The 24,495-nt window shown below is 36.7% G+C and overlaps 2 protein-coding genes across 4 annotated transcripts; both read left to right on the top strand.

Moving 5' to 3' along the window:
- Positions 1-812: 812 nt before the first annotated feature.
- On the top strand, positions 813-6,251 carry colec11 (collectin sub-family member 11). Of its 3 annotated transcripts, none has more exons than XM_084392563.1 (7): positions 813-937; positions 1,309-1,427; positions 2,638-2,709; positions 3,067-3,138; positions 3,220-3,273; positions 3,396-3,491; positions 3,741-6,251. In XM_084392563.1, exons 2-7 carry the CDS (start codon positions 1,310-1,312, stop codon positions 4,130-4,132), a joined length of 804 nt encoding a protein of 267 aa, XP_084248689.1. In that variant the 5' UTR covers positions 813-937; position 1,309; the 3' UTR covers positions 4,133-6,251. The 3 variants fall into 3 exon arrangements, with proteins under 3 accessions (XP_084248689.1, XP_084248687.1, XP_084248688.1); XM_084392561.1 differs by having other exon boundaries at positions 3,708-4,914; XM_084392562.1 differs by having other exon boundaries at positions 3,723-4,913.
- A 1,785-nt stretch (positions 6,252-8,036) lies between these two features.
- On the top strand, positions 8,037-23,308 carry dcdc2c (doublecortin domain containing 2C; the record flags this gene model as incomplete). Its single annotated transcript, XM_084394187.1, has 9 exons — positions 8,037-8,320; positions 9,431-9,476; positions 11,691-11,767; positions 12,003-12,134; positions 12,206-12,352; positions 14,249-14,303; positions 20,328-20,424; positions 22,663-22,763; positions 22,844-23,308. 9 exons carry the CDS (start codon positions 8,037-8,039, stop codon positions 23,063-23,065), a joined length of 1,161 nt encoding a protein of 386 aa, XP_084250313.1. The 3' UTR covers positions 23,066-23,308.
- Between the last annotated feature and the right edge of the window lie 1,187 nt (positions 23,309-24,495).

Genomic DNA, 24,495 nt, shown 5'->3' with positions numbered 1-24,495 from the left:
CCTTAGCAACACACAAGAGAGCACAATAGAGCTCTGGAGGTGAATGACATCTAAATGGTTTTATTAAGTTTGTTTACTGTGAATATAAATAGCAGCACATGTAGTTCTGATCCTCATTGTCAGTTACTGGCATGTGACTCATTTGTCAGTGCAACTATAGAAAATGAATTTTCAGAACAACAACTACAAAACAGAATTCATTAAAATTCGGAAGAAAAATAAATAAAAGCTAAACAATTACAACAAAAATAAATGAAAACATTAGAAGTTATTATACATTATATACATACATAATATAATACAATAATGGCTTTGCCAATACACTTTATTTTATTTTATTATTATTATTTTGCACCTGCAGCACAAGAAAGGAGTCCATTCATTTTTCTGGATTTTTCCAGAAGGAATTCCGGCAAATGTTTACTGCCTCCCTGTGCACCAATGCACAAACTGCAGCATTTCTGTTCCCAAGCTTTTCTCATCCTGGGTGACCTCAAATTAAACATGCTTCTTTGTAACTTCCATGTTTTCTGCTCATTGAAATTGCAATACATTATGTGAAGATAAAATTATGATTGGCTTTAGCATCTAAAAATATAATACCTATATAAATAATTTAACGCTATCTTAACTAAAACTTGTGACAGTTGGGAATGCTTTTGATGCTTAATTTGTGAGGAATGTGTTAAGAGTCGTTCTGTCACTGACCCTGATATTTTCCCATGGAAATTTCCCATATCAGAGAGGAGTGTTGCAGAGCCGCTCTTATCTTTGTGTTTACACGTTCTTGCTCACTCTCAGGCCTGTTTCTTGCAGGGTGTGTGATGAAAAATTTCAGAGAGACCACCAGTGAGCAAACCTCCATTAGCTCACTTGGATCCATATACTGGCTGGGACTGCTGCATTTTATATAGTGGGCTTTGAAATTCAACACAAGGTAAGTCCATTTCATAAGCAATACGTTGTCCTGCAGGTGGTATGCAACAACGAGACAACATAGATGTTACAGTTGGTAGTTACAGGAGACGTCTTGGTGTGACTGTTTACTCTCTAGTGTCGACTTTGAAATGAAGGTGGCCGGTGAGATAGTTCGGAAAAAAAATATATATTTTTTGCGCTCTTTTGTGTATTTGCTTTGTAAATGCTGTTGGTTTGACTATAGTAGCTTGTTTGTGCTTGCATGTCTGTCACAAGATTAATTGACTGTGGAGACATCGTCTGTTATTGAGTCCCACTTGTTCCATTTTATGAGCACTGAAGCATTTGTGAGTATTTGACTGTAGACGAACATGAATGTTCTGTTTCCAGGATGGGTGGAGAGAAGCTGATGGCTTGCATGTTAAGTTTGACACTAATGAGGTCAGTTTATGGTCAGCACATGCCAGAAGAACCATGCTCAGTCCAGATCCTCGTCCCTGGACTCAAAGGTACTACAAATAAATTGCACCACATTATGCCATCTACACTAATGACACTAACTAATTTAATCAAATGTAATACATTTATTTGATCAAATATACAGTAAAAACAGTCAAATGTGAAATATTATTGCAATTTAAAATAACGGTTTCACTTTATTTTGATGGTCCCTTTAGACATCCTGGTGACTATAAGTAGCATTGCACCTACAATACATGTCAACTCTCATTAGAGTGTTAGTTGAGTATTAGTAGACTGGTAGGATTAGGGTTAGAATAAGTTGACATAGTTGCAAAGTTACTTATAGTTAACAGAATGATCAGAAGGGACCATCAAAATAAAGTGTTACCAAAATAACTCTTCACTGTTTAAATATATTTTAAAATGCAATTTATTCCTGTGGTGTCATATAGCTGAATTTTCAGCATCATTACTCCAGTCTTCAGTGTCACATGATCCTTCAGAAATCATTCTATATGCTGATTTTCTGCTCAAGAAATATTTCTTCTTATTATTAATGTTGAAAACAGTTCTGATGCTTAATATTTTTTTGGACATTTTTTGACGAATATGTTTTTACTGTCACTTTTGATCCATTTAATGCATCCTTGCTGAATAAAACTTCTTTCTTTCAAAAAAGGCCTATATATAGGCCTACTATCGTTTTACTGGGATTTATAATTAGAATTTTGTATGAAAATGACTTATGACTTATGTTCAAGTCATCTCGTAAAGATCGTATTTAGTTGAACGCACATAAACGCCACCACAATGTCGTAAATACGAGTGTGAAGCTCGGGATTTTCTCTAAGCCCCGATCTTTACGAGTTGGGGGCGTGTCAGTGAAAAACATGGTGGAATACCACAATACTTAAAGATATTTAACAGTGATATTATCAGGCTTTTCTATTTACAGCGAAGTAAGCTAATTGCCTGCACAGAATATGATGGCATTACCAATGTAATATGTAACGATAAAGTTTGCAGTGGCTTCATAAGTGAATTAAAAACATAAAAAGCAAAGCACACCTGATGCACATTTCTTTGTTCTCCATTTTCTAGAACTAGAGTTTAAGAACTTGAACTTGACTTGAACGCTCCTGCCGTCGTAAACACGACTTCCCACCTCATACGTACGAACTTCCCAGGACGACTTGCTATTTGCTATTCTGTACAGGTTTGTCTGTTACTGTTCAAAATGTTCCTGTTGTCATTTAGGTGAAGCAGGAGAGAAAGGAGAGAAAGGGGCACCTGGGAAACCTGGGAGATTAGGGCCATCTGGAGAGCCAGGTAATACTAAACTGTTTTGAGAGGTTCATCTAATTCAATCTCATGCTTTTTAATTACTATCCACTTACATGATTCAGGTTCTATATGAACTCGTAAGGAAGTTTTTGATGGCTGAAGAAATTGCAAAATTTTCAAACCAAGTGAGGGGAGCTGCCAAATGTGTACACTTTAAGGAGCCCCTAAAACTTCCCTTATCTTGCTTTTAGATAGTTGAGCTCATGTGAGCCAGGATCATGACTTGTGTTTATAAATGATTCAACATACTGATAAACAAGGGAATCAAACTCCAGGGATATTCTTTGGTTCGTATCCATGCGTTTTATTTCTGTACATATTAAGTTTATATGTTTTTTTCAGGTCTCCCTGGAGTCAAAGGCCAAAAAGGTAGTCCTGGACATTATGGGAAGATGGGTCCCTCTGGATTCAAAGGCAAGCTTGTGAAAAAACTACAAATCTGAAAGTAATTAGCCTTGTTTGGTCTAACTGCTTAATAATGGTACATTTTTCTAGGTTTAAAAGGTGATATGGGAGATCCAGGACCTAAGGGCCCAAATGGAGAGCCAGGTAACGGTTGCTAAAATAGTATTAAGTTCATTTCAGTTTATAATTGGTTTGAATTAAACAGGAATCGGTTTAATGCTTGGAGAGCTCGTGTGAATGGTCTCATATTTAATTTGTCTCCCCAGGTGTCCCCTGTGAGTGTGCACCCTTACGGAAAATGATTGGTGAAATGGATAATCAAGTGGCGCAATTAACCAGTGAGCTGAAGTTCATTAAAAATGGTATGTTCAAAAGAAAGAATGAACCGTTTGCTCTCTCAACCAGCGTTCATGAGATTACAATAACGTGAAGTTGATTCATACAGTTGTTCGTTTTGATGTGAAGGGTGAATACGCCTAGACAAAAGTATTTAGCCACTCGCCAGAAGCTCTTTTGTTTGACTGTCAGAATGCACTTGTGTGAATGCTGGCTGCTGCGGTGTGATTATAGAATTTCAGATCCTCATTTTTCAGCACTGCCCTCCCCTGCAGCTGTCGCTGGCATCAAAGAGACAGACAGCAAGGTCTATCTGCTGGTGAAGGAGGAAAAGCGCTCCAGGGATGCGGAGGTGTTTTGTCAGGGGCGAGGTGGACACCTGGCCATGCCCAAGGATGAGGTGTCTAACAGAGCCATCGCTGCCTACGTCACCGAAGCTGGCCTCAGTCGAGTGTATATCGGCATCAACGACCTGGAGCGAGAAGGCCACTTTGTGTATGTGGAGCGTTCCCCCATGACCACTTTCAGCAAGTGGAGGGAGGGCGAGCCAAACAACGCTTACGATGACGAGGACTGCGTCGAGATGGTGTCTTCAGGCGAGTGGATTGATGTAGCTTGTCACCTCACCATGTACTTTGTGTGTGAGTTTGACAAGGACACAGTATGACTTCATGGAGCATCTATTGGGCGGAAAGTCAATTAGAAGTGTTTAAATACTTAAAGGTATAGCGGAGGATTTTCCCGAATTTTAGAAAAGAACCGCCCTCTCCACTTTTTGAAAAAATGCACATGCGCAACAGTCTACCTGCTCCCGAGAGGGAACGCCTATTAAACGTGTGCATGAGAGAGCATGCACGAGCTAATCATAGCTTACATTAACTTTTACTAGCAGTGATTTTAAATGGATTTCTCCAAATAGCATGCCAAACTTTACCTGTCAAGTAGAAACTTCGCGACTGAGGCATCAGTGGGAAGCCTAACCTGTGTTTTGAGCGCACGCCATCGTGTGAATCGTGTGCACGAGCACGTACGACGGCCTTACGTAAACATATCACCAGAATGATTGACACTTAGGAGGACCAATAGTCTTGATGATCCACCCGGAAAAAGAAAATCCTCCGCCATACCTTTAAGCATAAAAAAGGTTGAAATTTCAATGAAAAAGGTACAGCATTTATAGCTTTTCTCATTTTTCACAGCAGTGTGACATGCTATATTTGATGTAAAACTGTTTAAAACAACATCCAGTTAGGTTATACTTTATCTCAATGGTCCACTTTAGACATTCTACTAACTATAAGTAACTTTGCAACTCCAGGTCAACTAACTCTCATCAGAGTGTTAGTAGGTTAGAGTTAGGTGTTAGGGTTCACGTTAGCAGAATAAGCTGCCATGTAGACATGTAAAATGTTTGTTGGAGGACCATCAAAATAAAGCATTAGCAGAATTAAAATTTTATTTTTAAGCTTTCCTGTTGCTCAAACAGTATGAGCATTGGCGCTTGCAACGCCAAGGTCATGGGTTTGGTTCCCAGGGAATGCAAGAACTGATAAGAATGTAAAATGTCTACCTTGAAATGCAATGCCCTTATGCTCACGAAGGTAAAACTGTAAAAACAGAATGAATATTACAAAAAAATATATATATATTTTTTTTTTCTGTGATGGCAAAGCTGAATTTTCAGCATTATTACTCCAGTCTTCAGTGTCACATGATCCTTCAGAAATCATTCTATATGCTGCTTAGGAAACATTTCTTATTATTATCATTGTTGAAACCAGTTGAATGAATATAACGGATGAGTATAACCTTTAAAAGAACAGCATTTTTTTTAAATAGATATCTTTTATAATATTGTAAAATGTCTTCACTGGCACATTTGATCAATTTAATGTCCTTGCTGAATAAAAGTATTAATTTCTTTAAAAAAATAAAAAATAATAATGAAATGACCTCAAAGAGGTGATCTATACTGCACATGCCTTTTAAAATCCGCAACTAAGAGACTATCTGGATTTTTTTTACTTTTAAAATGTATTTGTCACACAACAGGTATATAGTTTATACAGATCAATAAACACATGTAGACAATTACAATTTTCCAGGTGTTATTGCAGACTCGGACAACTTATTATGATAGTTGGACATCTAGTTTTCTAAACTACATTAAAGTATAAATGTAATCAATTAAATGGACAAACAAGACTTTCTTTATCATATTATATTTATAATTTTATATGTCACATATTTAATCTCTCTCTCTTAATTATCTATTATAATAAATGAAATAAATCAGATCACCATCGCCATTTCTTATTTTATTTAAGAAATAAAGAATAACACCATCACAAACGGCCTATCATAAGATGATTTATATCTTTAACATTATTTGCTTTGTGTTAAAGTGGTATTAAACGTCCCCTGAAATTATGTTAGAACTAAAGAAGTCCTTTTGTGGATCTCTCAGTACTTTGGGATGAATTTAATTAAAAAAAAATGTATTAATGGAAGAATATACACATACAGTAATGATAAAGTTTATATCCATACTTCTTGTCAACTTCCCCATACTGCGTTAATTATGATATTATATCATAATTAGTAACACTGTTTAGTTTCTTGAGATTTTTTTTGTTTTTGTTGTACTGCTCCTAGTCCTACTAAATCTGTGTAATCTTAATTAATATGGTAAGTTATTTCTAAAACATAATAGATACATTAGTGATTCATTATGCGGCATATATTTTATGTGTCTGTTATTTTAGTAAATAAAAACTTGTATCTGTATATCATGAACAACATTTTTTTTCTAATACATTCTGTGTCCAGTAGTACGTTTTTGTGTATTTTCAATGTGTGTTTTTCTGAGGCACTAATAGGCCTACAATTTAATTAGCCTACTCCTTTTAAGGTTTCCTGTTTTTCTTGAGGCTGTGCAGTTATTTTGATAGAGTTATAATCTGGCGCTCTCTAGTGGTCACGTCTGGCTCTACACACTCTCATTGCCGTTCTGCACTTACTGTGTGTGCTGCCAATGACAAGGTCAAGCCGTCCCGAATTAACTATGCATGAAAATATAACAGAAGGCAGGAAATCTGATTAATTTGTGGCAAAGTGGCAAACTGTATAGGCTTCCATTCCCCCCTCCCCTTTAGAATGAATGAACTTTAAAAACATAATCAGGCGACATGCTTGTGGAAACTGATCTGTTATATTACACTGCCTGTCAGACCAAACAGACAATGGCACAAGGAACATATTCTGCTAAACTACATATTGTGACCATAGACTGTAAAAAAAAAATCATAAATCTGCTAATTAGTTTAAATTAGCTTGACCAGAAATGGCAGTCATTCTTAAAGAGATAGTTCACACAAAAATGAAAATTCTGTCATAATTTACTCACCCTCATGTTGTTCCAAACCTGTATGAATTGCTTTCTTCTGTTGAACACAAAAGATGTCTTGAAGAATATGGGTAACCAAACAGTTGTGGGGCACCATTAGTAAGGAAAAAATACTATGGAAGTCAATGGTGCCCCAACTGTTTGGTTACAATCATTGTTCAAAATATCTTCTTTTGTGTTCAGCAGAAGAAAGGAATTCATACAGGTCTGGTACAACTTGAAGGTGAGTAAATGATGACAGAATTTTCATTTAAATGGTGACAATTTCCTTTGTCATTTCAGTAAAAGATAGTTTTTTTTTTTTTAAGAAACCCTATACAAATTCTAACCTAATAAATAATATGAAAGGGTTCAGCTTTAATTATATTATTATTTACTTTAATTTACCAGATGCCTATGAAATGTTTGTCCCTTTCATCAGGATAATAAAAATGTGTCCATTTATTTCATGCCATTGCAACCACTATGGCATGATCACTTTTTTTTTTATTATTGAACAAAGATATCACAGGGAATGCATGTAGGCTATCACACGCTAATAGCACATTCAAAAGGTGAAAGTAGGCTACTTAAAAAGGTCAAAGTTCAGAGGATGAAGAGGACGTCCAAAATATTCATGATTCCCTAACAAAACATTAATAGGCTAGGTTAGTAGCAGTAGCAGTAGGTCTAATTTAAATAGGTTAGGCTATTAACCGACCAAAACAGGAAAAATCTGGTTGACACCTAGGATAGATGAAACTGATATTTTTGAAAAGATGTCCTGCAATGCAGTGTCTGCTACGACATGTGTAAGTAATATGCTAATTAAAATTTAACCATTTGTTTGGTGGTTGTAAGGTTGTAAGGTTTAGGTAATGCCTGACCGCCGCCGTTAAATCTCCAGTTACCTCACAGACTCAACTAGAACAATTTTTTTTTTTTTTTTAAAGAGTCAACAAATGAAAAAGAAACAGTTATGGCGCTTCCTTTTAGTTTGAAGGGGATTTGAGGGGTCAATACTTGCCATTTCTTGCGTTTTGGCATTTTCTAAATCTCGTCAAAACAACATCTACTGACTCAAGAACACGAAAAAAAAAAACTTTAAAAAAACTCTTATTTTACAACTGCATATTTTGTTTTCAGCACCTCCTCGTGGGTTACAGCAGGATTGGTTTGGTTCATAATGTCTGGTCGCGGGTTTTATTCACAGCTTCCGCCAACCAAAACGGTTACTGTGTTCCGGAACGGAGATGCTTTTTATCCCGGCCGAAGGTTTGTCATCAGTCAACGCCAATCGTTCACTTTTGACAGCTTTCTGAACACTGTCACTCGAGGCATCACCGCTCCATTTGGGGCAGTGCGAAACATTTACACCCCTAACAAGGGTCACAGGGTGTTGGACCTGGAGCAGCTGGTGCACGGAGAGAGATATGTGGCAGCCGGAGCAGAGAGACTGAAACAACTGGAGTAAGTTCACTTTATTCACAGGGTAATGGTGCAATTATTATAGAATAAGTACGGAAACTATTACAGAGTAAGCAAACTGATGTGGTTTGGGGTTAAATTACTTTTAGGTTTTGAATCTGTAGGCTAATATCAATAATTGTCATTAAACTATGAATTAAATTATAATTTTAGCAGTTTAATACAGGGTTTATACAGTAATACGGTATTTTCCAACAGAGAAGCAGCATCTTTCAGTGAAAATCTGGTTTTGAATCAAAAACCGGTCACTTGTACAGATGAGTTTTAGATTTATGAGAGAGACTAAATTAAGACATTGTCTTAACATATAGGCCAAGAAGTGTTTTTTTTTATTTTTATCTTAGTATGGTGGGCCAAATCAAAAGTCATGACAGGCCGACTTTGGACCGATGGCCCTAGTTTGGGTTTATGCATGTAACGGGTACACAGCATTACTTCCAATGCAACTTTGTATTAAGGCTATTGTTTTCAATAAAGCATGTGATTTATTGCAATCATGAAGCTTTCCCTGATTGTACAGCTTTCTCATATCGACAAATATGGAATTTACAATAGCCTTAAAGGAGAACTCCGGTCAATTTTAACATTGAGCTCATTTTTTTGTACATTTGGAGTGCTGTCAGTACAGAGAACAACGACAAAAATCGGTGTTGCCTACACCGAGTTATCCTCTTTTTCAAATTTGCACCCTGTTGACTTCAATGGGGCAAGTTTTAAACCTGCTTTTAGGCTCTTAACATCCTTGATGTGTCATTACAAGTGCACAGGTCATGTGAGTGATTCCTTCTGAGTGAACGCAGGTGAATCTGACTGCAGTAGATGTGAAAGATATGAATAAAAATGATGTTTATTCAGCCACAGTAGTCGATTGTCGAGTTCACGCGCGTGATCATAGGTACTAAACCTATGCGCGTGAACTCGACAATCGACTACTGTGGACTTCGACCGAAAACAGGATGTAAATACAGGTATGTGCGCTGGCTGAAAATAATATACTTTTTAAGTACTTGTTATATTATATTTATATTAACAATATTATGTTTTTTTTATTATGTTAACTATATACTTTCTTTCTCCTTTATTCTTTTATAGCTATCATCACATACCACAGAACCCGTCAAAAAAGAAAAGTGAACCGGTAAGAGTCTTGGAAGCTACAGTGTTCATAGCATTTTATCATACTATATTTGATATTTGAAATATAATCTAAATAATTGTTCTTTTCAGTGAGTTTGTCTGAGTAAATAAATCAGAACGGTATAGGGAAAGCAAATATCTGAGGCAAATCATAACATTTTTGCAGTATGATCATTACTGCAGTTCTACATCATTATTGACTCTGCTACATCTCTCAGACAGAATATCACTGCAAGGTTTCTCCAGACTGTAGCGGATGACTGATTTCATGCCTTTTGTTGCTGAAAACCATAAAGTGAACGTGTGTTGATATCTCCATTTGAGTCAGCTGTTTCGCTCCATTTTAAACTATCAGGGCGCCTATGTGTGGGGCAGTCTTAGTTTTCTGACTGCTCATAAAATTATTTTAGAAAACGATTTAGTCAACATTCACTACATGCTCTTTGCAAATGATTTGTGCTACTTAAGCTCTCCCCTCGGACTTCTTTTCATTTTCTAATTTATACAGTAATGTCATATTCCAAAATGCTTCCTTCCCTTTTCTACAAGCAATCTTTCTTTACTCTTTGCTTACAATCTTTATTCGGTCAATAAATGTACCTCACATGTTTTTTGAAGTAAAGAAACAAATTGTTCTTTTCACTCCTATACTCCTATACTAAATGCAGTGACTATTTATATTATGTATTAATGAAAAGTGGTTACGGCTGTTGAACAATTTATCTGTTGGATAATTACCAATGCCACAATTTAGCACAAGTGTGCTCAGACCTGCTCTGGAGTTCTATCTTCCTGCAATTTTCATTTCCTGCTCATACACCTGCTTGTAATTTTCATACAAACCCTGGTTCATGTGCTTTTCATTGAAGTTGGAGCAAAACTCTGCAGGAAGGTGTACTATAATGAACAGTAGCATAATATAAGCACCACGATACCAAAATAGGGTACGTTTACACGAAATCAATGTACTAAAAACGGGAACGTTTTTCCTTTGCGTTTTTCGTGTACAGATGAGAACATTGTCAAAACAATCCCAGTTCACACGGATCCGCGAAAATTACTAAAATCACTGTATTATGTAGGCTACTTTGAAAGCTGTTTTCACAAGTTTGCGTTTTCAGGCCCCCAAAATGAATGACCAAAACAAATAAAACGTTTAAAAATTTTAGGGTGTTTAAACGACAACTAAAAATGTCAAAGTTTTTCCTTTGTATTTTTTGCATACAGTCAGCAACATTGTCAAAACGATCCCTATTCATACAAATCCACGAAAATGACAAAAAACACTGTATTCTGCTGCCAGGCCAGTAGTTGGCGATGTCACTTTGTAAAGAAACTACGCGCCTATAGACTGAACACATGGGGTGCTTCTCATTTCTTATTTGTGCATCCTCTTTTCCTTTTCTCGCGTCTCGGGTATGTGCACGACGTCACCGTTTTCACAAATTTGCATTTTTGTAGTTTACAGACAATAACTGTCTAGTTGTTTAAAACTAGCACTCTGAAACCCTTGCGTTTTCAAGCCCCCGAAACGCCGTTGTCATGTAAATGAACGGCTAAAACGCATATAAAGTTTTACACAATGTCGTGTGAACGGCCACTAAAAGACTCCAATGATTTATACAGAGTAAATGCATTTTAAAATATGATTATTTAAGTAGATACAAATAGATGCAAATAGTTAATAATAAACTATGCCATGATTTTTTTGAGTGCAGAAATCTGTCCTGTTTCTTTTCTAAATGACTGACAAATATACATCACATTGAGTTTATTAATTTGTTAAAACTGAATAATCCAAATGGATGATTTTGACATGTTCATCACTGAGGTCTCTGTGACCTCAAGCATAAAAACAGTTAAGACACTCAGCAGTTTTGTATAGGGTTCAAGAAGACACATTCTTGGTGCTTTTCAAAGTTTGGACAATTTGAAGTGACTTATTAAGCTAATAGTTTTTACAACCTTCCTCAGAGACCAAAATGCAGTGGACCATAATAGAGCAATAATCATAAAAATACCCACTTAGAGTGACTTTGCTTGAGGTTATGGCACTATATGTCACTGTCTGTCGCCCTTTTAGCTCCTTGTCTGCACAACAACCAACATAGCATTTAATTGAAGAAAACCAGATGTGTAAGTGCCCTAAATGAGTAGTGGAACAGTTATTGTCAGTGATGCTCAGCGGGGTCCTGTTCATTTGTCTCCACTGCAGATCCAACCTGTAGTTCACAGCAGAATAATTGTCCCAGCTCGATGGAAGAGAATCAGTAATGAGTCGTGCACCATCAAGTGAGCCCTGCTTTTAATGTGTCCCTATTGGAAGTCTTCAATGGCAAACCCTCAGGCAATACGGCAAAGTCTTAATTCTTTAGAACGGTCTATAATACTGTCTAATGGTATAAAATCAGACCAATGTTCTCTGCTTTATTTCATTATTTATGTCTAATGGCATCTCATTTTCTCAAATGTTGTTAATTATCAGTGAATGTGTGGAGTGAGTTCCAAATGTGGTTATATTTTGTAGTGTTTTTACCAATGGAGATATCTTGGTTCCTCCAGCACGGGTGCTGATTCCAAAACACACGCTTGCCAGCTGGGAAAACGTATTGGCCGTGGTGACCGAGAAAGTTCACCTTCGCACTGGAGCTGTGCGCAGGTATGTGCTTCATTCATTAAATGTACATGTGTAAAATGAAAGAGAATGTTGAGCGGTTTCAATCCTTTCAGGTTGTGCATGCTGAATGGGAAGCCTTTACGTGGAGCGTATGAGCTGAAGAACAACCACTGTTATGTTGCTGTAGGGGCAGAGAGGTTCAGGTCTTTGCCTTATCATCTGGTTCCATGCAAAGGAGTAATTCACAGCCTCACTGATGTGTAAGGAAGATTATAAGACAAGATCATTGCAATGACTGGTGTACAATGCCCTTTTAGTGCACTTTCTTGTAGTTCAATTTGCAATCATTTGGTCACCTTTTGATGTTCATAACCTGTTTGACTTTCTTTCTTCCATGGAGGACAAAAGGAGAAAGACTAGGGAAAATATTCCACTTCTGAAGCCATGCGGTTGATTCTATGCAGAAATGTGAAGAAGTGAGGCTACTGTTTGAGGTGCGAAGTCACTCGCTCACAAAGGCTGCATTTATTTGATCAAAAATACAGTAAAAACATTAATGTAGTGAAATTGGAATTTTGAATATATTTTAAAATGCATTTAGAGTTTTCAGCATCATTACTCCAGTCTTCAGTGTCACATGACCCTTCAGAAATCATTCGAATACACTGATTTGCTGCTCAAGAAATATTTCTTATTATTAATGTTGAAAACAGTAGGGGAGCGCGGGGCACAACGTAACACGGGGCTAGTTGTAACACACTTGTTTTAAATACTTCCACACATGCTAGGATGACGAAACTTAGTGTATTTACTAGTTGCCATATCAACACTATATAGAGAAATAATTGCGCCAAAATTATAATTTTTTTGGAAGATATCCATAGACATTTATTAAACCATAGCAAAAGTACATTTCTTACTTAAGTTGATTTTTCATCTCTATTTTTTGTGTTTATTAAAAAATTAGACAAATTTAATATTATTTTAATCTCCAATATGTTATTTAACAGTTGAGATAGCTCTTTAATGCTTCGCTAACTAGCAGAAGACACTAGCAGGGTTTAAATCCCAGTTGTGCAGACGGGGGCATGTTGTAACACTGCGTTACAATGTGCCCCTATTAGAAATATGCTATGATATTCTATAGTTTTATTAATTTTATTGAGAAAACGTGAGAAAAAGGTGAATAAAGACTGAGAGTCAATGTTCAGAAATTACTAATTATTTATTTGTTTTGAATTATGTTGTATAGCTGTGTTTTCCTGTGTTCGTAGTCAAAATTCAAAAGTGAGTTTATATTTAATTATTAAAAATTGCCATTATTTTATATGAAAGAGTTTTTTAATTGTATTTTATTTAGAAAATATTTTAGTTTGTCTTGTATATTTTTTTTATTAGATCAGATAACATTTTAAGCTGTCATATGTCATGTTACAATGTGCCCCTCACATGTTACAATGTACCCCACCTATGGGGCATGTTGTCACATTTCACTTCCATTCTTTCGGGGTATATCCAGAAAAAAGTATATACTGTATTAATAAAACAAAACCACATAATTGTACTAGACATGTGGGAAATTAATGTGGGAAAAAAACATAAGCCTCTGAACCATAAGCAGATTTACACAAACTGAGAAAGTAAAAAAGCGTTACTTTGTGCCCCGCTCTCCCCTAGTGTTGCTTCATATATATACAATTGTTTTTTTTTTTGTGGAAACTGAAAATTTTTCATTATTTGTTGATGAATAGAAAGTTCAAAAGAACAAGATTGATTTGAAATAAAAATAATTTGTAACACTCTGTAACACATTTTATTCTTTAAGAAAATCTTACTGACCCCAAACTTGAATGGTAGGTTATATTAAATAGAAAAAAGACAATAAATCTAGAGATAAAGTATGTATTTGTAAATTGCTAATTAAATTAACATTAAAAATACATAGTTTAAATTGCACTAATAAACCATAGAATTAATAAAAAATGCCAGACCTGGCATGATAAAACAGAATTCTGTTTTTTAAAATATTTTTATTGTTTTCCATGAAACAAAGAAAGCAAACAGGTGTGGAACAACCAGAGGATGAGTATGTGATGATTTTTCTAATAAAAACGATTTCTTTAAGTGACCATTTCCCCATTTTTTTTTTTTTTTAGGAACAACAATGGCATTCTTCCAGTGCTAAAAAAAGGAAACCAAGACAGAACTTTGGTAAGGATAATGAAATAATATTATCAAACTGTTTCATAGATAAAATACACATGTTATGGTATGGGTGTGTGATGTTATATTATTTAAATATCTAATGAAAACGCTGGCATTGATTTTGCCTGTCAGTGTCTAATAGGCTCATTCTTCAGAAGGCAGGGATGAACACAGGGAAAACGAGTGTGTTTTTGCCACATTAGTAGACTTCCACATTAGTATTATTTGCTGTCTTAAACAGTTATATGGAGATTAAATATAGAACCAAGCTAATGTCCTGAACTAGTTTACAAGACACCAATCTTGATGATCACCCATCTCTTTCCACTCTGACTGAACCCAGTTAGTGAGAAAATTTCAATTCGGACCAGATATAAATTGACCACTGTTCATTAGTTCTGAAGATCAGATAGTTGAGAAAAATGTTACCGTCACAGGATCTCGATGTCTCCAATCAGGCTGATCTGTGTCCGTGCGAGTTGGGTTCGGGTACATTCCCCTCATCAATCACTGTCTGTAGGAGGTATTGAGTTCTTCTCACCTCTCCTTTTTCAAACTGTCCCAGCGCTCAGAGTTTGTGTTACTTGATCAAGCGAGAGCCGAATTCCCTCACCGGGGGAAGGCGCTGAAACCCTCCCCTGTACCCACAGAATGAGGATAAATTGTTTTGTGATAGTGTGCGTGTTGACTTGATGCTTTTGGGATGGTCCAGACTACAATAAGAGCCAGACCTGGCAAATAAGTGATGGAGAAAAAATACACACTTAGTGGACTGGGACCCGGAGCTCTCCAAAGTAAAGTTTGAGACATCTGGTTATTGTGAATAAGAGAAATGACAGCAAACTGTTTGCCTGTTGATGTTAGAAGGGAAAGAACTTGTCTAATTGATTACTCATGCTTCATCAGCTTCATTGAGTGGAGGAAATAATTTGAAGAAAGTGGCCAATTATCTTTGATACAATGAAGATGGAATAGCAATCAAAGTCTCATCAAAGTGTCATTACATTCCAAGGTGTTGTTCCATAATCTGTTTACATTTACCCGTAATCTGTATTTGTTGAGAGGAAAACAAACAATTTAATACATATTAGTTTTCCCTTCAGAGAATGTAATAGTAATTCAAACACTACCAGATAAATGATTTGATGCATTTTATTTAATTTGTTTCTCATGATCTTAAGAACATTTAGATCTTGGGTGGATTTAAATCTAGAGGCTTGTGTTTGCATGTTTGAAAATAATTGTATTTTATATTTTATAGTTGAAATTTCTCTACAAAACATTTTTAATAACAATTAAAATATACAGAACCTGTCCAAAAGTTTGGAAACATTACTATTTTCTTGAAAAGAAGTTTCTTTCGCTCACCAAGGCTGCATTTATTTAATCAAAAATACAGTAAAAACAGTAATATTGTGAAATGTTATCTATGATAAAATGTTAACTGTTTTCTATTTGAATATATTTTAAAATGTAACTTATTCCTGTGATGTGAATGCTGAATTTTCAGCATCATTTCTCCAGTCTTCAGTGTCACGTGATCCTTCAGAAATCATTCTTATATGTCGAACATTTATTATTATTATTAATGCTGAAAACAGTTTTGCTGCTTAACGTTTTTGTGGAAATGGTGATACTTTTTTCAGGATTCTTTGATGAATAGAAAGCATTTATTAAATGCATTAAATGTATTTATTCAATTTATAAAAGCATTTATTGAATATAAATCTTTTGTAGCATTATAAATGTCTTCACTGTCACTTTTGATCAATTTAATGCATCCTCGATGAATTAAACTATTAATATCTCTTTTTTAATCTTACCACAAATGTTTGAATGGTATCATTGTTTCCACAAAAAAAATGTCACCATGGATAATAATAATACTAATAATAAAAAATGTTACCGGAGCACCAAATCAGCATATTAGAATTATTTCTGGAGGATCATGTGACACTGAAGTCTCACAGGAATAAATAACTTTTTTAAATGAATATTAAAATAGAAAACAATTTAATTTCAAATGAATGCTGTTCTTTAGAGCTTTCTATTCATAAAATAATCCTGAAAAAAAAAATCATCTGAGTCCAATAATTCTCAAATTATCATTATAAATTGTAATCAGTCAAATAAATGCAACCTCGGGGAACATAAGAGACATTAAAACATTGAAAGGTAGCGTATATGCATAGTTATATAAATATTAAATAAAAAAGTTTTAATATTTTATACTAAAAAGCATGTAAAGTTTATGAAAAGATCTTTGTAAAAAAAAGAAGAAAAAGAAATTCCATAAATGCATAGCAAGTTCTGCATGCTTTCTTTTAATACAAAACGTTATATTATATATCCTCTCTACAGATCTTATATTTTCCACATGAGGGAGACAAAGACTCAGCTTTGGTCTCCATCAACCACCTCTACCAAAACACCTTTCTTTATCCGTCTGGCTGCTTACATTATCCTATGATGTCATTCCAACATAAATATTTTGATTATGAAATTGAACAACGGAAGAATCTGTCTCATTTTTAAGCGGTCGATACAATATATTTAAGCCTATATTTTATTGTCATGTAAACAGCATGGAGGGGCCTGTGTATTATTAGAAATCTCCGTTGGGTTTTTTTCTCCATGTGACAGAGCTGGCACTGCACCGGCAGATGAAAGCAGTAGCACAGCATTTGGTGTTTATTCTCCAACTGGCCTAACAGATGTTGAGCTAGGTGTCAGCAAAGTTGACATGGGTGGAAAAGTGCAACAGCGACCGAGATGATCACACCCCCTTGTACTAGCGGCCACAAATCCGTGACTGTGACATGCAGAGGCAGTAAAGCTGTCCCAGACCCTTTCTGTGGCACTGCAGGGCGAAGCTGTCTCCTCATATCTCCGTTGACTTGCTCAAGTCAGACCCGCTGCTGTCCCTGCGGAGGCTTCCTGTTTTGAAGAAACATTGCTTTCTCGAGGGGATTGGTGGAGACACCCATCCAGCTGCTCTCTGTCAGGCCTGTCCTACGCAGGCAGGGGGAGTGTTTCGCTGAAACATCAGGGGGTCTTCCACGCCTGGCTTCAGAGTCATTATTACATAGCTCTGGATTGAAGATACCATCCCCCATGCTGTACTTTCATAATTCAGTAAGTATAAAGGAAACTACAACCTGTTCTTAGGCCTTGTGTAAGCCTGGTATCAAGATCTGTATCAGCAGATCCCATCACAAGTGGTCATCTGAGACTTTTTGCTTTTTATACCTAATACTTTCATGCAGATGATGTGTCAAACCGTTTTGAACCCTGTTTACACCTGGTTTTGGTGTCGTCCTGTTTAAGATGATTAAAATGGGCCTTAGATTAGTCTTGTTTGTCTATCAAATGTACAATATAGGCTTTACATACTTTTAACCTTACAAACTGAACTGAGACTTTCCACCTTTAAATGCCCTAACTTAAATCTCACTTACTTTCAAACTGTACGATTTTGGCCACGATTTGGCCGTCTGAGACAAATGTTGAGAATCCTAAAAATCTGAAGTCTTTGATCGCTAGTTTGACATGTTCGTCGACAGTCTGACAAGCAACAGTCTTAAAGGACTATTATAAATCTTACAGTGTGCAACTGGCTTTAGCCAGACTTTTGTCTGTCTTCCGTCATGTGCATCAAAATGATCATAAAATGCAAGTTTCTTAGCCAGAAATTGAACATGATCGGCCTCTCAAGTCATATTTATGACTGGGAAACTCTGAGATAATTTTGTTAACCAAGTTTCCGAGTAAGGACAGGCGATAAACCTTAAACATGGAGGAGAGAACACAGCATCTGCATTGATTTCTTGGCGTTAGTCATGTATATTTATGTATACAAATATCCATTTGGTGCACATTGAATACTGCATTTATTGGACCGAAATTCAAGAATTGTCTGCAAAATGGCTATGTAGTGCAGTCACAAACTGCACCGAATACGCTAGCTGTGGCCCTGCCTCCATGATTCATATTCTTTCCAACAACAAAGCACCTGAACGTGAAAAACTCGTGATTACGACTTGAGAAGTGAAAATTAAAAAAACTTTGATGGCGTGTGAAGGCAGGTCAAGAATCGCACACTTAGCTGTCCGTTCACACAGAACGTGTTGTTCCATTCCAATGCGCTACTTTTCCATTGTTTTTCTATGTAAACACGTGCTGGATGGACACGTATAAACTTTGCGCTCACGTCTAGTGTCTTTTGCAGCGTCTTGTGGATGACACGCGTTCTAAAAACGTGGTGCTCAAGTTCGAAAACGCGTCTCGAGACCTTGCGTTTTTCCCCCATTCCACTGCCCTCGTCTCACGTTTTTCAAAGCAGAAACGCGTTCTGAGATGTGAAGAGTCAGTCAGACCAACATGTAAAGTGACCAACCACAGTTTATTTAGTTTTTTCATGCTTTTTAGATGTGGTTTTATCTGAAATAGATATAGATAGAATAGATAGAAACTCATTCATTCAAAAAATTATACCGCACTGTAAGTCTGCAAACTGCTGTACAAAAAACTTCAAAGATACCAAATATGTATTCGGACTTTGAAACTTGTGTCCATTAAAAATAAATACAAAGCACAGTATTCAGTTCTGCTCGTGAGTATCTGGTTTACCTTCCACTGAGTACTTCAAACAAAACTCTTGAGTATATTTTCCAAAGATTGGATGGCATAAACCTGGCATCACATCCATGCAGGCAAATCCAGCAATTTCTTCTGCAAAAGCACTCATTGTATTAACCCAGCACCTTCTAAACATGTCTTTGTTTCCAGGCGGACTTGTGAACCTCAACGGAATAGTGAAATTGCGTAGCCAGCCAATCAGATTGGATCTGCCAGTTTTTGAGTGGTGTTGGCAGTTTTGTTCAACATGAATCAGATGGTCCGTTGGGAGGCTGTCTGAAGCTGGGATTAAATGAAAATTGACCTTGAACTCTTCAAAAACTCACTTGCTGTCAGTAATATAGTTGTACTGTATATCTTATTTTTCACAACAACCTCTTGAGTTTATATCTTTTCCCCCCCCAAAGTTTTCAGATTGTGAATTCCGCACGTTCATCCTGAAAGTTTCATTGATGAACTTGAATTCTGAATGAATTCTGACTTACTGAATTGCAGCAGAACTTTTGCCAGTGCTATGTCTCCTTTGCCCACCAACAGCTGTTCAAATTCAAAAGGATGTCAGGCAGAGTTTGCTTTAAAAAAGCAAGTGTGTAGAACAAATATTCAGCTATTCCCCAGGCCCCATGTTAGTGGGCTTGCAAACACCATTGCCCGAAGTGTGTAGCAGTGGAAGACGGAGATCAGTGAAGTACCCCCATGCTGCCTCTCTATGGAGCCAACTAACAGTGGCAAGAGCAGGAGAAAAATGTATTAAGCCTTCTCTTTCCCTCACTGTGCCAGAAATGGCTCACCTTGCTCCCAATGGTAGATCCGGTATGCACTGCCTGCTGGAAGAAAATTACCTTTTGTGGGAGTATTAATTCAGACATGCATCCTGCTGTCAAAGCATCACTCTAAACCCCTCTTCCCACTGTTCTGTCTCTCTCTGTGTCTCCAGTGCCCCAGTCTTCTTTTTTCATCATCAATAACTGTCTGCTGTCTGCTGAAGAATAAGTTATTCCCCCTCAAGTTTCTTTTTTAAAGCTTGTTTGGATCCTCATTGTTTGATCTGGCTTGATAAATAAGACTATCGCAGTTAGAAATTCATGGCTGCCCTGTTTCATCAATAAATGATTAGTTTGCTGTGCTCTCTGGTGATTGATAGGTTGTGCATGGGATGTATTGGAACCAGATGAATTCAATACCGTGCCGTTCGCTGGGGAGCTACAAAGCATATCAGCTCATGAAAAATTGAGGTCAATGGAAAATGTGAAAAAGAGAGTAAAAGAGGAAGAACGAGCTGTGCTCGAAACACAGTTGTTTCTTGTTATCAGTGGGTTGTAGACACACTTTAAGCATCAGATCAAATCAAAGCCATGTATGGTCTGAAAGAAGATTGCTTTCTACCCTTAGTTCGCAAAACAAGGAGTGGACATAGCCGGCTCTGTGGTTTTTTACGCCAAACTGCCCGGGCAGGGCTCGAAAATCCCAGATCTCTTCGCTACGCCGGGTGAGTGTGGCAAGTCGTTTCCTTCGGTCTCCCTGGAGTTCCATTTCCATGCTCTTCCTTCGCCAGATACAGGCGTTTTACATAATTGCTGATAGGCGCTGTGGCTGTTGTTTTTGTAGAAGTGTTATTTTCTCCTCCCTTCTCTCCATCTTTCTCTTTACCATCTCTGCTGTGTGATTGTGATGCATTTATGATTAAGGGAATGAGAGAGAGTGGCAAAAAAGAGGGATCTTGTACTCTTGCATGTGTGCGGCGCAATACAGCGAGCGCAGGCGTGTGTGCGCCACAAATTGCTTTGAATTGACAGGCTGTTCTCTAAAGCCCACCTACATTAGGGAAATACGCTCTCATTCTTGGATAGAATGCCATCCTGTGAGAGGAATATTAAAGCTCAGCATAGATTCAAATGCTGCAAAGGGCTTTAAATCATAGATAAATTCAATCAGGCCATTTTGTTTAAAATGTATGCAAGTGCCTTGTTAGCTCTGGCTGGGAAAACAAAATCTTTCCATTTTTTTCTGATAGGTAATCAAAATGTTCATAAGTTATTCATTAAAAATCTCTCTCTCATTCTCTCAGAATTTTTCTCTATAATGGTTTCTGTTCTTTTGCTTTCATTCACCAAGTCTCTCTCACTCTGTTGCATATAGAGACTTATATTGTAACTAGTGGGGTTTTTTGGCTACTTTTATTTGTTTAGTGATAGTGTGTTGCATAATAAATGATACAATATGTTTAAAGTAATTCATATTTTTTAAATAAATTACATTTTAAAATATATTAAAGTGGAAAACACTTATTTTACTGTAGTTTTCTTTTTTATCAAATAAATGCAGCTGTGTGAGGATAAGAGACTTTTTATAATATAATATAATTTATTATTTAATAATTGGTAATCTTTATTTTTTTTTAACCAAAAGGTATATATTTAAAGTATATATATTTTTTCTTATTTGTTGTTTATAAATTCAAATAATAAATTTTGATTTTAGATTTTAAATTTTAAATTTATAAATATAAATTTTGAATTCTATTCAAAATCCATTTGGCTCACAAATATGAGGGGGTGCATGTGAATGACCATGACACTTTTGTAAACTGCGTGAATTGAACAAGACTTTGACTGAGCAAGTGCATTGTGTCTTTTACATGCCATGAGATCATTCAGTGAATAATTGCAGGCGCTCCGGAGCTGCCATCACTTTACTCGTAAAAGCCGAGCCAGCAGTCCTTGTGATGGAGTTGAGTTTCCCTCACTCATGCAGATCTCGCATTAGCCTCGGACGGTATGTCTGCAGCCATGCTTATAAAAGCCCCCCGATGAAGGCTCATACCTACTCTGGACACTTGATCATGTCCCATGGGGCAGAAGATCCACATAATGCCATTCCTAATGGCAGAAACGAAAAAAAAAAAATGCAACAAGAAAGCTCCTTTTAACTACATCAATCACTGCAGAGGGGTAATCAAACATGCCATGACTGCGAGTGCCATTCCCATCACCTACTGGAGGAGGAGTGCATCTGCTGTCAGCCTATCATTAGCCAAGATTGTCTTACCTTTGAATATCAAAGGCACCAGCCAATGCAGTTTGCATCTCAGGATCAAGAAAGCCCATTAAATGCTTTGTGAAGTGCTGAGCTCAGACGAACTTGATTTGATGCGAAGTGTTTTGGGTAATGCTGAAGAGTGTTTATCACTTGAACCCTCATGTCTTGTCTGCCGAAACAAGACGGTCCATCTATAGACAGGTTTTTTTCTTTGTCTGTGTTAATCTTCTGCTTTTTGAGAGAAGATATTGATCGTTTTGTAACAAACATTAATTGATTTGTAGTTAGCCCCAACAGAGCCTGGCCATTTACAATGTCATTTTGTTATGTGCGCTGCGAAACTCAGTTGTGGAAACAGTGTCTCAAGGTTCTTTCTAATGGATCAACCTGATCCTGATTTTTGCTGGATCTTCACTCAAATTTTCATTCAGACAGCTAATTTTTTTTTTTTTTTTTTTTTTGTGAAGAAACAGCAAGTAACTTAAACTAAACTTGAATTAAACATGAAATTATTAGAAAGACTCACATAGTATTTTCATGTAAAATGTATTCCAATAATCTTTGTTTTATTCAAACTTAAAAAAAATTTGCTTAAATTTACAGTGCATACGGTTGCATATGTTGTTTATTCTGATGGATGCATCCAACATATGATCAGCATGTAATCAGGATTTATCGCCCTCTCCAGAAAAAAGTGTCTTCAGAGCCACCAACAAAATGATGGAGGCAGTAATAGCATCTGAAGTCCTTGAAGATGAAAATATGAAGGTGGATCTTCCCATAGAACAGGTGAAGATGACAACCAATATACAATACACTTATTTAATACCAAAACTAGGATGCAGCAATATTCTATAATTCTCCCACAGATGGAAGTAAAAGAAGTTGAGGAGGAACAAAACTCTTACGAAGACCCCCGACCAGAAAGTGGTGGTGACAGCCCTGCCAAAAACTTCCCAACCCATCCAAATTCAACTGCTACACCAAGGTCATACCCTTCCAAAACCAAAAAGGTCAAAGACAATTTAGTTTGCACCCTAGTAATGCCTTCTCAGGATCTGAATGTCAGATCAGCCTATTATAACTTGTAGTCTTCTTTATTGTGCTTTGACCAGTCTCTAAGAAGGTAATTAAGTAAACCTAAACTCAATGCCCATCAATAGATCTCAGACCATACCTTAAGTATGAAGGAGTCAGGAGACCTCCGACTCAACAGCCATGGAGAGTGTAGGGACGAGTCATTAGATCAACCAGAACCAAAGGTATGGAGCTCATGACTCGTGGAACATTATTAAAGACCAGTTAACATTGAACGAATGTTCTGTTAAAGTTACTGGAAGAATGTTTGTTCATACTTTTGAGAAAAATCTTGCCAGAACAATAGCCAATGTTCTGAGACCATTCCCTGTTAGCTGGGTTATGGCTTTAATATGAATAGCCCACATCGACTATGAATGGAACACAGCATAAGTCTATCTTATTCCACTCTCCGTTCTGTTCACACAGTAGATGTGGTCACGATGAGAGAGGTAGTGATTTGCTTTTTTTTTTTTTTTTGTCTGTGTTCTAACCCCATAAAATTAGTCCATTTAGATACAGCAGTTACTGTGGCCAATAGTCCTTGACTCGTTAAAGTGTTAATCTCATAACATTGATGAACAGACACAACAATGCTTTGGAATATTACAATGCCATGCAATTTCACAGTGCTTTGAAACAGGAAGATATCGAGTCTTATTTAAACAATCAATAACATGCAGCATTCCATTTAATGAAAACTATAATTTCAGACAAAGGCAATTACACCACCGGGTATTGTTTTGGTGCTGTGACTTTCTGCTGCAGTCTGCATTTTCATAATAGAGATATTCTTATCGAAATAATTATTGACTGGGGAGTGCGGTTATTACCTTGTTAAGGACCTCATCAATAGAATAATTCATTTCTTATCACATTTAGTCCTGTATGGAGATTGCCAAATCGAGGAAGGCTATAGATCTCAGGAATGGATCATGTGTATTAGTGAGTGGTAATTCTCACCAGTCCGGCAAGTTAATTGGCAGAACCATCATCACCGCTCAAAAATGATTTGATTTACAAGAGCAGATGAGGGGTCCTTTTTATGACCGTTCACAGTGCCGGCACTAAAGACATGTAAGTGCTAATCTTGCTCTTGCTCGGAAGGACTGCGTAATGTTAACCATTAACCATGTTCCCCAGCACTCAACAATGTCCAATAAATATTCTCACGCTGAAGGCTTGTATTCCCATTGCACACATAGCTGCGACACGCTCTTCTTTTCCTGTCCAGCCGTGTTTATTATCCTGCATCATAACGCTTGATTATGACCCTCGGAGAGATCTATTTAATAAAAATCTGACAGTAACGTGTATATTATGGCGTAGATATTTTGTGATAATGAGTTATTATGAGGCTTATCGAGGTGACGGTATTAATCCGCTGTCATCCAGTTGATATATTTTACAATGGGAGCTGCATTGTGTTCACATGAGAACAAAG

Source organism: Rutilus rutilus, assembly GCF_951802725.1.
Source record: "Rutilus rutilus genome assembly, chromosome: 21".
NCBI lineage: Eukaryota > Metazoa > Chordata > Actinopteri > Cypriniformes > Leuciscidae > Rutilus > Rutilus rutilus.
Note: the sequence above shows the minus strand (reverse complement) of the source record. Positions and strands in the feature narration are given on the sequence as shown.

Bases quoted from the DNA above. Each gene is read 5' to 3' on its own strand.
- colec11 (XM_084392561.1), top strand. From the start codon at position 1,310: ATGGGTGGAGAGAAGCTGATGGCTTGCATGTTAAGTTTGACACTAATG. The intron at 1,428-2,637 runs GTACTACAAATA...GTTGTCATTTAG, and splicing joins CCTCGTCCCTGGACTCAAAG to GTGAAGCAGGAGAGAAAGGA. The intron at 3,274-3,395 runs GTAACGGTTGCT...TTGTCTCCCCAG, and splicing joins GGGCCCAAATGGAGAGCCAG to GTGTCCCCTGTGAGTGTGCA.